The sequence below is a fragment of the Perna viridis genome, chromosome 5, assembly GCF_037379345.1.
Source record: "Perna viridis isolate PV_CMFRI_1.1 ecotype Kerala chromosome 5, ASM3737934v1, whole genome shotgun sequence".
Lineage (NCBI taxonomy): Eukaryota > Metazoa > Mollusca > Bivalvia > Mytilida > Mytilidae > Perna > Perna viridis.
The window spans coordinates 21,709,737-21,723,917 of NC_142449.1; the positions used below are offsets into that span (position 1 = coordinate 21,709,737).

Sequence of the window (14,181 nt, forward strand, 5' to 3'; positions counted from 1 at the left end):
AAAATGTCTTATTGGGTTAAACAAGTTGCAAAATAAGTGTAAAAGTTATATGATCAAATTAATTTAATACAAAAAAAAAAGGAATCTGAATTAATTTGATGTTTATATGCACAAAATAAATGAATGAAATTTGTTGTGTTGCAGGGGCGTTTCAGAACACCTGCATCCTAATACATTCCATTCATTTAGTTTACGCACATAAACATCCAATTTTTAATTCAAGCAGACTGTAACAACTGAAAGAACAAAACCACTTTGCAAAGTAAATGAAAAAAATCAAATATTTGAACAACCAGGCATGAAAAATAGGAATATAGACAGCTATCTTTTAGAAACATTTGTCATATGTATTGATTAAAATCTTAATTCAGGTAAAGAAGCATGAAATGTATATTTATAACGAGTCTCTGTAAAGGGCTATTAGATGGTAATGATAAGTCAAATAAAGTAGAAAGGTCCGTTTCAGAAATGGTATGACTAAATACCAAAAAAAAATCTTCCACACCTTTTGTATTGGGTTTCTCTCCTCTATACTATAACACCCCTGACTTATACAGAACCACCCTATATGAACAATGCAGAAATATGAAAAGTTCACTTTGTTTCAGCCATAGTGCCACTTTTATAGTACTGTTTAACTGTTTTTACGTCTGTAGCTCTCAGTTAGTTGTGAATGTCAAAGATCCCGGAGGTGATGTTACGGTAGAGAGCTTCAAAGGGAACACATCTTCAGATACTGTACAGCTGCAGTTTTTGAACAAAGATGGAACTCATGTCACACAGTTTATCGATTATAAATCAGTAAGTTTTAGTTTAATTTCAATAAAAATCTTCAAAATTCCGAAAAAAATTGCTGTTTGTATGGTTTTCTAATCTTTAAGTCTAATGTTAACTATTTCTCAAATCCAGAGACATATATAAATTATAATACAGAAATAAGATACTTGTTAATTAGCCAGTTTATCGATAAAATTTTCATGTGGCGTACATGCATGTTAAACTTTTGAATGGTCAAATATTTCAGCTAAGAGGGAGAAATTTGGGGAAGACGGATTTGTGTCTCCTGTGTGGGAGTATACTCTTCCTTATAGAGTATCCACACTTGCCCCAGCTGTTCAGGGTTTGACCATTGTGGTCATATCTTGTTGCACTCTGCAAAACTGTTTATACATTTTGGTACATTAGCAATTGCTGTTTGTGTATAATGACATTCATTTATCTCAATTTGATGATCTTATTTCACAGGAAACACAAATATTTAAAGCATATGTGCCTTGGGAAGAAGAACAAGGTTTTGGTCAGAATAAACCACAAGTTCTTTGTTTTGTGACCAAGTTCAGCAGAAATGAGTTTATTTCATCCGATGCTATGTCCAAATTACGCCAGGTAAGCCTATGGTATTTCAAAAATTTAGTATAAGTGATGACATCTGATATCATGTCCAAATTAAAGTAAGCCATGTTCTTAAAAGTGAATATAAATGATGCAGTACATATATCACTTTAGGATGGTTTTTCTGTCATATTACTTTTTCAACTTTTTTCACTGGTTCCTGCATTTTTTCTACCTGTATGTACATCTGTTTTCCATTGACACTATTTTCATTTTTTTTATTATTTCAAAAATAAAATGCTTAAAGAAGTGAAAGTACTTTCATACATGGGAATTCATGAAATTCTCCAAAGCTTCAATGTTTTCAATAAAATTTTGCATTTTTTTGTGAATTGGAATATGTGCTTAATTGCAACACAAAAACCATGAAAATTGTTACTGTGTGAACAATAGTTCATCCACAAAATTTGTAAAAACTAAATTTTGTCATCTGAAGTTGTGACAGACTACCTGGTACAAAAAATTCCAACAGGAATTTGTCACTCTTCTTATAGATCTTTGACTTTTTGTGTCTTACATGAATCAAATCTAGGTTTAAAATGACAGCTATTGAATTTAAAGTATAAAGTAAAAATAATTTGTGAAATGTGAGTTCTGTGATCTATTTTTGAAAATAATATTTTAATTAGAAAAAAAGAAAAAACATTATTGATTTGTTTTTTAGAAAAATCCTTCTGCTATTAGAACTCCAGAAGAAGAAAAAGCACCAGAGAGTCATTTAATGGATGCTCACTTAGTATTAGATAAATCCAATATGATCTCACCATACATCTATAACTTCTGTAGAGATGCTAGAGACACTGTCTTCACAAAGGAGATGGACATCAAAGTTTGGTCTAAAGGTAAATACTTCTCTGTCTAAGAATCAGGCAAAATGTTTATAAGGTGTGGCACATGAAGAAATAAAACTCCGAGATTTAATTGCATTCTCCAAATATTTATGCCTTATAACCTCCAGAATTAAGCATCAAAGTGTTTGTAAAGTTTGCCTTCTTAATATATTGATAAGTCAAATTTGGTTGAAATGCACTATGGAAAAATGGCAGGAAAATTTCCCCACCTTTTTCCCTTATATAACCAGTAAAAAAATATCTGTCACAGATGCTTCAGGATAAATTCAAATAGCTTTTCAGTTGCTCACTAGATATATTGAATATACAGGAAAAAATACCAAATTGAGAAAAATGATGGGCCACCCATTGCCTGATTCTTACATGGAATGGTACTTCTAGGTATTAGATGGGTTTTCTTAAGCTTCAAGATGTTGAGAAGATGTTTTTTATGGTAATGTATATGCTTTGAAAGACCAAATTGCAATATTTTACTTGCAATAGTAAAATAAATCCTGCTTTAATGCAGATCCTTACATATTCAAAGTTCATTATTTTAATAAAATTCAGTTACTGTTCTATGCAACATTAGATGTAATCTAAATAAAAGATAAAGGTTGCAATCTTTCTTGTGTAAAAATTGTTTTTGGTTATTGAATACCAGTAATTGGTATGTAAGTCTCGTCATGTGACTCTGTGGTTTTATGTGAATGTGTCGTCTACCATTCAAATGCATGGAGATTCATCATTAACATAGCATCAAGTTAAATATTAAAGCAAAATATCTTTTTGTGTAAAAATACTAACAAAAAAAAAGACAAATATCTAGTTCTACTGGATAAAACTGTTAAGAAAAGCATAAAATAGAAGATTTTGCATTGAGATGCAGCATTTAGATTTCCCAGAAGTAAACAATAAAATGTAGATCGGTCTTCAGATTTAAATATGTTCTACATAGGAAATTCCGGAAGGTAAATTGAAACTAGAACGAGACGTACATCCCCTGTTGGTATTGTATGTAGGAACTAACAACAATCATTGAACTTTCTGTTCAGATGACCTTTATAATCAGGAAATCAATTTTCAGCTTTTATGACATCATTATTCAAAGGAAAAAAACCATGGATTCTGAAATGGTAAATAGAACGGAGTATTGTTATATCCTTCATTTCAGTCGGTCTAAATTTATTATATTGTAATTGGTAATCATTAATGGTAGTTTTATTTTCCAGCATTGGGACAAGATCCTATTGCCATGATGTCAACAATTAGACAAACTTTTCCAGCAAAGTACAATAACTGTAAAGAAGTAGAAGACTTGTCAAAACCTTGTGTCTGTCATTACCATATAGCAATAGGCTGGTATCCATGTGGACTTAAATACTGCAGAGGGAAAGATTCCGCCGGAAAATATGTCAGTTACAGGTGTGGGATTAAAACATGTCGACGACAAATGTCATTTGATTTTGTAGCACGCCAGAAAATGTATTGTTTGTGGGATTTCTGATGAGGCCAAAAATGAAAATTAGATGTACTTCATGCCACATGTCAACAACTTAGGATTAATTAAGGTTTAAGTTCCTTCTAACATGTCAGTAGAAGTCCGTCAGAAATTTCAGAATAGCAAACTTTCTTGAAAAAGTTTTTTTGTTAAAAATCAGTGAAAAACCAATGAAACATTTGGAGAGAGTTAAAATAAAAGTTGTGGACTAAAATTTTCTTTTTTGGCATGACAATAATCACCTGTTTTACCTGAATTTTTGTTTTAGTATTTCCAAGTTTTTTCAGTATTTAATGCAAAAGATAATCAAATATATGTAGTTTCTGATATTTTGTTTTTAATACAGTTGATTGCTTGAATCTCATTCTTCCATTAGAGAAGTTATTATATACTAGTAGTTAAAACTGTATAAGCACGAGTCATATGCTAGAACTTGTATCTACATGTATACAACTGCACATAAATTTTGGGGGTTGTATAGGAATCTGCCTGTCCATGTATCTTGTAAGTGAAAATCCTCCTCAATGGATTTTTATGAAACTTAATCGGAAGTGTAGTTGCACGAAGGAAGATAATTAGTGTCAAATGTCTGCAAAGTTAAATCCTTGACATTGCAACTCCTCTTAAACTGCTCTTTAGATTTGATGACATTTTGGAAGGTTAGACATTTTATTTAGATGCGCATGTCAGAACAAATTCAGACTTTCTAGGTTAACTTGATTAACGTCTAAAATAAAGTAAGAGTATTTTTCTAATTATGAAAGACATTGTTTTTGTGGTTTGCATAGGCAGATCCAAAGGTAGCCCTGCCCCACCCCTTAATGCTTGAAAATTTTAGTTGATTATATACATGTAGTAAATCACTGAAACACCCCTACCCACCTTGAAATTTCTGAATCCACTGCTAGTTTGTTGATTTTTTTTTTCACATTTGATATAAACTTGCACATTTTACTGTGAATATTGATCTTTAAAGAACTTAAGTGAGCACAATCACAATACCCATGTGTCAATTAGGGCACTTCAGAAAAATCAGGTTCCTATAAATCCTCTAGGCCATCCAGACTTGAATATTTGTTTTTAAGTACTGCATTTTCTTATGTGAAACTCATAATATGTATTCCCTAGTATCAAACAGTACATGTACTTTAGCAAATGTCCTTTGTAGACTTTAATTTTGTTTTGCGATTTTTTTCCTCCTCTATACTTTGATGGGGAATTTTATTTACTAATAAATGTATTTTTATTTTTTGAACCTAATTGTTTTGTATCACCCATACTTTTTTGCCATTTATTTCCCCTCATACCATTTTCATATTTATATGTATGGTCTTTTTAGCTTTTTGCTTAATTTTTGTCATATTTTAATGGTGCTATAATATATTTTTACTAATGAGGTTGTTTTTACTTGATTTTACAATCCGTAGTTATCCATATTTAGGAAATTCACTGCAGTTTTTTGTTTCTATTTTTTTTGTTTGTCATACAGGTAGTTTGAACTGCTCACAGAATTTGCATTATTCATTGAGAAGATTGACTTAGTACCAATTTATTCATCTTGTTTTTGTAAATCCAATAAGAACATAATTTCAGTATACTGGTACATGTAGCTTTGTGATTCTTTATTGAACTTATGTAGCACTCCAGCTAAGAATCATGCAAAGACTGTAATTTGTGATGTACCCCAAACAAGGTTACAAATTGTTTTTTTTTTGTTCTTAAGTAGCTTTATACATCTATATGATGAAATGTATAATTATTCATTCCAATCTGTCTGCTCTTAGGAGATATCCACATTGAAAATTCAATAGTTTCTATTGTATTTTAGTGTCATTTACAGAATTATCTCCCTTAATTTTGAATTCTGGAAAACCATGTTAATTTCTGTTTACTATAACATTTTAAACAAAATATCAAAAATAAAAAAAATATGAAGGCTTTCCAATCATGAATTACATTTTGCATGATTCTTAGCTGGATTGCTACTTAATTTACAAAATAAAAGTGTTCCTTATGAACATATGATTTCTTGTTTGATTTTCACCTTTCTCTAGTGATTGAATAATGCTACAAGGTATATGTGAATGCAGTAGCTCTCAAGGCTATAATTTGTAATACCTCCCTTCTGAAGATGATTATTTTGTATTTTACATCCAACAGAACATTTTAAACAAAATCAATTAGAAAGATGGAGCTATACTACATTCACCATACTTGGTCATATATTGGTGTCATTTTCTTGTTTCTACAGTCAGTGGAAATTTCTTATTACATTTATTGCTTCAACATTAGGAGTTGCACCAGGTCTACTTCTTCCAGTACTGCCGGACCCCAACTCTCTAATGATAAGACCCTCTGTTAAAATTTGTTTGAATAATATATAGTTCAACATAAAAAGAGTATGTCACATTTTCTCGACTTTCAGATAAGAATTGATTCTGATTTGAAGAGTAGCTTTAAAATGATGAGTTGAACTTAAGTTTTGTCTTTTTTTGGTTTTTTTTTTGTTGTGCTGTACAACTTTCTGCTCATGAACATTTCCATATTTGAAATGTGTTCATGTATTGTATTAAGCATGTTTCACACAACTCATGTGGTTATACATTTGGCAAAAGTGGCTATCATCATTGCTCAATGATTTCACCTAATCAGTTGCTCAAGCCTATATAGAGAAGCTGTGATGAGACTAACAAATCTCTATGAATATAATATCAATGATAAGAAGACCTGTAACATAGGACCTACTTCACTATCATTAATCATTGTTATATGCATAAACACTAAGTCAGTTAAAAAAACTAGTGAGGCAAAAAAATTACCTAAAGTATTAACATGTAATAGTGTGTACTTGTACTTTTGAAAAAATGGCTGAGGTCAACATGTAAAAGTTCATATTAAATGTTTGTAAATTTTCTCCATAATAGGAGGTTACATAGATGTAATTATAATATGCAAAATATGAATAAATTTGGTTCCATACTTCAGGAGTTAAAGGTTACCATAAGTGGGTACCCCTTAAGTATTACAGACAGAAGGATGGAGTTTAGTGGCTAATAGACCAGGTGATACAGGTAAAAATAAAAACTCTTGTCAGCCAAAGGCTCAAGTACTCAACTAAGTACATAAACTTTCAACATGCCATTTTTGCATGAAAGAAAATATGAAAAAAAAAAAAAACAAAAAAAAAACGAGAACACAGTTTTCAGAATTTTCATTTCAGTGCAAGATAAGTTTACAACAATAGATCATTATCAAAAAAAGTTAAATAACTTAATATCATATACTACAAAAATCTGTAACACTTATTTTTCAAGAAAGTTACAATAATAGTACATCATAAATTCATTAGGGTTGTTATTTACAAAAATTAAAATTCAGTCTTCCTTGTCAATATGTTAGCAGTAACAAGTCTTACCAGAACTTCAGATAAAATTAATTGACTTCTTGTTTAGTTGTCAATTGGTTATAAACATTACCAAAAAAATTCCTTGCTACACAATTCATTTATATAGACAGTCAATAAACCACTTTAATATACAGTGAAACCTGTTTGAACTGGACCCCTTTTCACTAGAATGTGTTCAGTTAAGACAGTTGTCCAGTTTATCCAGGTCCAAAATACATTCAAACTGATACACAGGGACTTCAAAAAGGTGTCTGGTTTAGAAAGATCTTAAGTTTGAGTTGGTTTTAGACCAGTTTCACTGTAAATATTATAACCATTAGACCACAATGACTGTCATAATCCTATTTTTGGTTTAACCACCATTGTAATTTTATCATCACCAACTTCATTGTTCATGGCCTCACAATTATAACACATCTTAATATAGTTAATCTAATATCATCTGTTTTTGATCTGTGGATTCATCTTGAGTATCCAATTTACTGTATCCAGTAACAATACCATGTTATAATGGCTGTAGAAAAAGTAGAAATACATATATGTAGTTTTAAATGACTGAAGATTTAACAATGATATCTATATAACAATATATAATAAACTTGGGCAAATATACCTGTGGTAAATTCATAGAAAATTATAATTGTAAAACTGTAAAAAAAAAAAAAGTAATGATCTCGTTATCGTACTTACAACTTTTATATGAAATCAAGTGTTTATCTCCTCTAAGTAACATAGTTGCCAGTGGCATGATTACAATGTATTTCAAGAAGCCAAGGCTTCAACATGCTTGTAATAGAAACCAACCAAAATAAATCCATCCCCAATTTTGTTGCCACCTTAAGTTTCCAAATTGATTTAGCCCTGGCTACACAACTGATTGCTTCAAAACTGAAATATGTTTTATGTCTTCACAAAAATAGCTATGAAATGAAATGAGATGAGAAGACAGTTTGTGTAATAACTTCCTGTGTAAATAATGGCACTTGTTCAAGTAATTATGTTGCATATATTTTCCATCTACCTCACAAATAGTTTACTGTATCAGTATGTTTTAAATGTACATAAAAGTAACTTAAACTTGGATAACAATGGAAAACAAGCATTCTGAGAAAGTTCCCTACCGAAAGAAAAATCTGTTGAGAATAGAATGCATACTTCATGCATAATTTTTTAACAAGAAAAGTGTGGAAAACTGAGTCTGCATTAATTTTTAAGTCAAAGTACCATCACTCATAAAAAAAAATCTACAGACAAAAACAAAGTTTGAGCTTGATCTTCACTTGCCATGGTAAAGCAATGTACCATTTATCAAACACAGTGAAAACAAAGTACAGGAAACTGATTTGCCACTGACTGACAGAGTGCAAACCTATAGTCCCCTGCGGCAAAATTGACTAGTATGTAACTAAAATAGAAATGGAGCTCATATGGAGACCAACATTAAACTAAAATACTGAAGTCACTAAAGTTAAGTTATCAGATAATGTATGAATGGACAGTGGTACCATAATTAGACTGTCTAGGCAGACACATAAAAAGGGAAATGTGGAAAAGAACTCTAATATTAAAAAATAAAATCATTAAAAAATTAAATCAAAGCAATTTATTTTCATACCTGGCAATGCCTTTAAAAGTTTGAAGTTTTTTGGCTAGTTCATCAATATCCAAAGTATTAACAAAGTCACCAGCACATGTACAGTATTTGGCCATATTACTTTCCTTCACCTGGAATAATAAAAATCAATATTGTTACATTTTCTGATATCTAAAAGCAGACTGAAGATTTCTACAACTCTGAATGGATAGTCGTTTTCTGAAGTACTCCAAATCAACATAAATGTAGTACATCTATTCCTTCAGTGTAAACTGATTATCTGTCTTAGATGTTAATCCAAATGGATTTTGATTCATACAGTAACAATTGAATTTCAAGTGATGAGTTAAATAAGTATGAAAAATCTCTTATATGACTGTACATAAAACTTGACATTTACAGTTCCATAGCCTTGTACTTATTTTAGCTCAATATATTAGTTCATCCCTACAGTTGAGTTCTTTCACTTATATTGTAATTGACATACCCCTTGACATTTAGTACATTTTAAGTCCTGTAGTACATAAGCCATGGACTTCCGATGCACAGCATCTAACAGATTCTGTTCTATTTCTGATATGTCATATGGGTTATGACACTGCACACAAGACCATGGACACCTGAAACAAAATTTGTATTGCAAAAAAGTCAACTTTACCATCACTTGGTATTTTATCCACAAACATGGAATTTTTTAGCTTGTTAATCATTTTACAACACTTGAACAATAAATCCTTATATTACATCTGTTCCCAGGTTTGTTGTGGGTTCTTCCATTGAAACAACCAATACTATGTACGTTCGTTTGTTCATTCATCTGCCCACTCAATAACCAATGGCAACATCATCAATACAAATACGATGCAGCTTGTGTTATTTCCAGCAAGACAAGAAAATTGCCTAAATAGGAGTCTAAGTTTCATCCAGAAAAAAAAAGAAAAAAAAAAAATTTAGCATGGAAAGAAAGAACTTACCCAGCAGAATCTCGGGTCATGTATGGGTCTCTACAGAGGTCAAGGTCTCTGACGTGGTTACAGTGTTTACAGATTACTTCAGGAAGAACATAGGACAGACAAGGATCCCGGAACTGAGAATCGTCTGAAAATTCTCCAAATCCTATTAACTTTAGTAGATCTCTCTTCATCTTAGTCACTTGTATGTTTATATTACTGTCTAAAGATAGCACCTGAAATAGAATGAACAAATTATACTCTCTACAATTTCCCTTTAGTAGGTATTAATATTACCAGTGCACAGTATTTTAAATGCCACTTTTTATGAAAAAAATCTTTCTTTCAATTATTAAATAATGTTTAAGAGGAAAAAATCTAAACTTTTTACCTATAAAAAAAATTGACTGGTCAAGAAACGAAATTTAATTCTGAATAAAAACCTACAAGATCCATATACATGTCAATATCACTCTCTGATTGTTGTGAACGAAATTCTTGAAACGAAAACACCTGAACCTGTGTAAACGGAAAAACTGCATTAACGACAAACTGGATTTGGTTTAAACCAGTTTTACTGTACTTAGATTCTATCAATGAAGAAAGTTTTGCAGGGTCTGAGCTAAGTACATACCTTGCAGATAGCTTTGACAAATTCTAGTGCAGGATTTTTTAGCTGTAGATGAGATCCAGGAGGCTGGGGAAACTCGGCTGCTGTAGTGTTCCTACTGCCTGATAATTTCTTATTAATCTTCTGAGTTATTCTGTAAAGATAAAATTATAACTATTGTTTTGATTCTTTTAAATCCTCTTTTTCATTGTACAACTCATGCATATCTAAATCTGTGCTATTGCCATATATTTGTCAGTGCACAAGTATCTTCAATATGTAAATAAACACTAAGCAGGTTAAAAACTAAAGAATGGGTTACAAATTTCCTATCCTAATGTACTAATGATAGCAGATACTGCTGTCTACAAAATCAGAATAAAACATCTGACATTTATCAGGGAAAGCTTAGGATATCAAAAATGCAGAATATAAAGCATACTAAAACTGACTTTTTTGCTCAAAATTTCTCGTACTGTATAATATTTTGGAAATATTAGTGTCATGAATTTAGAATACCGGTTTTCTTAATTTGTTGTAATTTCATTTGATTACAATTGGATCTTTAATATCAATAATTGATAAGATTTATCCTAAATTTTGTTCACAATGTAAACCATCCTTTTTGTTGACTACTTACGCAAACATCTGTTGAGCAAGATCTCCCTGTATTAAGTCCTGAGCAAAGGAGACAGCTGATGGTGTGGTAGCATTGTCTGGTGGCATGATAGTCTGTTGGGAGCAAGATAATAAAGTTCAATTAACAGGGCTAATGACAAATACCAAATTGAAAGACATAAAATGTATTGTAAAAAGTGGTTACTGGTAATCATATATGCATTTTAAAAACATTTTAATGCTGCTGGGGTGAATCTATGAGCATTATGGAAAAGTTAATACAATGTACTTCTCTACTTAGTAAGAACATCAAACATTATATTTTTATTTAAAAATACATTACAGAGTTACAGATTTTTATCTCAGCTAGGGGTTTGAAGAAATAAGTAATGAAAAGAGACATGATTAGATATTAATTTGAGTGTACAAATACAGTATATGAAGTACTGATAAACAGCTGCCCTTTCTCAAGTATTTTAAAGTTCCATGTCTCTGAAACCAAGTGTCAATTACAAATATCAGATTGGCCGTTATTTCATCTCTCCATAGATGTATTCTCTGGTGTCAAGTATAAACCTAAGAACGACTGTCATGCAATCTCTTAACAGAGGTATTCCCTGGTGTCAAGTAATTACCCGAGACTGACTGTTATGCTGTCTCTTCATAAGCGTGTTCCCTGATGTCATGTACTAAACTGAGATTGACTGTTATGTGGTCTATTCATGTAAGTATTATCTGGTGTCAAGCAATTTCCTGAGACCAACTAAAATGCTGTCTCTTCACAAAAGTATTCTCTGGTGTGAAATAAGAACCTGAGATTGACCTTTAGCTGGTATCTTGACAGAAGAATTAACTGGTGCCAATAACATAACTGAGACTTACTGTTATGCCATCTCTTTACAAAGGTATTCCCTGGTGTCAAGTATGAACCTGAGAATGACTGTTATGCCATCTCTTAACAGAAGTATTCCCTGGTGTCAAGTAATTACCAGAGACTGACTGTTATGCCATCTCTTTACACAGGTATTCCCTGGTGTCAAGTATGAACCTGAGACTGACTGTTATGCCATCTCTTTAAAAAGGTATTCCCTGGTGTCAAGTATGTACCTGAGACTGACTGTTATGCCATCTCTTTACACAGGTATTCCCTGGTGTCAAGTATGTACCTGAGACTGACTGTTATGCCATCTCTTTACACAGGTATTCCCTGGTGTCAAGTATGTACCTGAGACTGACTGTTATGCCAACTCTGCACAGGTGTATTTCCCGGTGTCAAGTATGTACCTGAGACTGACTGTTGTGCCAACTCTGCACAATTGTATTTCCTGGTGTCAAGTACTTACCTGAGATTGGCTGTTATGCCGTCTCTTCACAGGTGTATTTCCTGGTGTCATCCTCTGCTGTTCCTCCTGCATGTGGTTGTATACTGACAGAATATACCCTGCAATTATCATCTGGAAAGACATAAGAAAATGTTCTTAACATTCCATCACTTTGACTTGTAATAATCTAGATCTCAGTTATTCTGTAAAACTTATACAGGGAACTTTCAACACGGACTCCTAATTCATCATGTAAAATTTACAAATCTGTATTATTTACACAGAGTAGATAGGTATTAACACCTCTGTAAAAGACTGATTGAAAAATACAATTCATTATTAGTTAGGAAAAGGTGCATACCCACTTGCCTAACAAAGCTGAAAATGAGGGGTACAATTTTACCTCTAGAGTACTGTAATTTTCATGGTTTCTGTCAAGTGAACATATTATGGTTTCAACAATTTATTAACGTTATTTATCTTAAATATTTGTATTCCAGTCTTTTTACTGCATATGATTTAATGCATCATGTTGTAAATATCTGTAAAGAGATGATTTACTTCAGAAAAATCATGTTTATGTAAGTTTATGTGTTATCACCTATTACATACATGCATTATAATATAGAAGTAGTATTAAATAGTACATGTATTTACATGTAGAAGGACATCAATATCTAACATACTTACATTAAAATTGGTTTGACAAGCACCTGCCTCAGGTAGAAAGTGCATGATGTTCCAGTTCATCTCAATTTCAGGCTAAAATAAAATTAAAATGCATTTAAAAACACTGAAAGTATGTTTCAATTTGAAGCTATATTTTATAAATCCCAGTATTTCAATACATTATTCCTAGTTGATGCAAATAGAAATGTATTATGGCTGGGCAAATTGTCACAGACTACAAAAAACGTCAAGCTAAGAAAATTCTATTAATTTTGAAAATTGTAAATACCATTTACCACTCTTCTTCATTTAAACTGGTAAACAACATTACATCACAAACCCTACTATAGAAAGACAAAAAAAGAAACATCATAACAAAGGAAGATAACTTTTTACCTCCTCTTCCTCTTCTGACTTGTTAAGTACCTCCACCTCATCATCAGGTTTATCTGGGTCATCTTCCTCTGTATCAGTATCATTCCTTGTCGCTTCTTTATCTGGGTCAGGCTGGCTCTGTTCTAGTGGTTGTTCTGATGGAAGTTTTCCCTTTACTCCTCCATGGTTAGCCTAACAACAAAATCAAAAGCCAAATGCCCACAAGAATTACTTCCTGGTTTTTATGTTCCCTTGCTATCGCTCGGGGTAAAAAAATGCAACATAAATGGCCAGCCCATTGTGAAACAATGATAAAATGGAGCAAGAATTATTTCGAATTCTAATAGGACTATTTTCTTCATATTTTTGGAGAGACACAGTCTATGTGTTGTACGAAATGTTTGTTGTGTGTTTATCACTATTTTACCATGGCTGTGGTCTAATAACCTTTGAAGCACGTCATATCAGAATTCATGTTTATTTCTTTTGTACATGTATATTTGATTGATACAGCTATAAAAAAAAAATTAGCAATTAGAGAAGAGTGACATTAAAACCAAAAAAACTATACTTAGCTGGCTTAACAATCTAACATTACTTACTACGAGCAAGTTATATGCTTAAGTTCACTAAAGTTACCAACCTGATCAAGCCACATTAGATATTCCCAGCACTGTTCATAAGTCATATCTATCAGATGGAACAGCTCTCGTGACTTTATACTGTTGGTGATGTACTCAACATAGGCTAAGGCATCGACAAGTCTACGCTTCTTGGTACACAATATCATTCTGTTGAAGTTGGCATACACAATGGTAGACCCTAGTCTCTTGAACTCAGCAATCAACTAAGAAACACACATTTATGATACACAATAGTAGTCCTTAGAACTATTATAAAATAAAAAGTAGAAT

The 14,181-nt window shown here is 31.9% G+C and overlaps 2 protein-coding genes across 2 annotated transcripts in view; one reads left to right on the plus strand and one right to left on the minus strand.

Annotated features, from left to right (window-relative positions):
* The first annotated feature begins 535 nt into the window (after nucleotides 1-535).
* LOC148616499 (out at first protein-like) lies at nucleotides 536-5,741 on the plus strand. The gene is made up of 4 exons (XM_088583601.1): nucleotides 536-801; nucleotides 1,246-1,386; nucleotides 2,057-2,234; nucleotides 3,455-5,741. Exons 1-4 carry the CDS (start codon nucleotides 586-588, stop codon nucleotides 3,727-3,729), a joined length of 810 nt encoding a protein of 269 aa, XP_088439727.1. The 5' UTR covers nucleotides 536-585; the 3' UTR covers nucleotides 3,730-5,741.
* The window catches only part of LOC148616500 (DNA polymerase epsilon catalytic subunit A-like), a 54,823-nt gene continuing 46,066 nt past the window's right edge, over nucleotides 5,425-14,181 (minus strand). Inside the window, exons 43-52 of the mRNA XM_088583600.1 lie at nucleotides 13,911-14,114; nucleotides 13,289-13,459; nucleotides 12,914-12,985; nucleotides 12,245-12,355; nucleotides 10,924-11,015; nucleotides 10,308-10,437; nucleotides 9,698-9,909; nucleotides 9,211-9,343; nucleotides 8,745-8,854; nucleotides 5,425-7,643 (exon numbers count right to left, since the gene is read on the minus strand). Coding sequence (XP_088439726.1) covers nucleotides 7,568-7,643; nucleotides 8,745-8,854; nucleotides 9,211-9,343; nucleotides 9,698-9,909; nucleotides 10,308-10,437; nucleotides 10,924-11,015; nucleotides 12,245-12,355; nucleotides 12,914-12,985; nucleotides 13,289-13,459; nucleotides 13,911-14,114 — 1,311 coding nt within the window. The 3' untranslated portion in view covers nucleotides 5,425-7,567. The remainder of the gene's footprint in view (nucleotides 7,644-8,744; nucleotides 8,855-9,210; nucleotides 9,344-9,697; nucleotides 9,910-10,307; nucleotides 10,438-10,923; nucleotides 11,016-12,244; nucleotides 12,356-12,913; nucleotides 12,986-13,288; nucleotides 13,460-13,910; nucleotides 14,115-14,181) is intronic.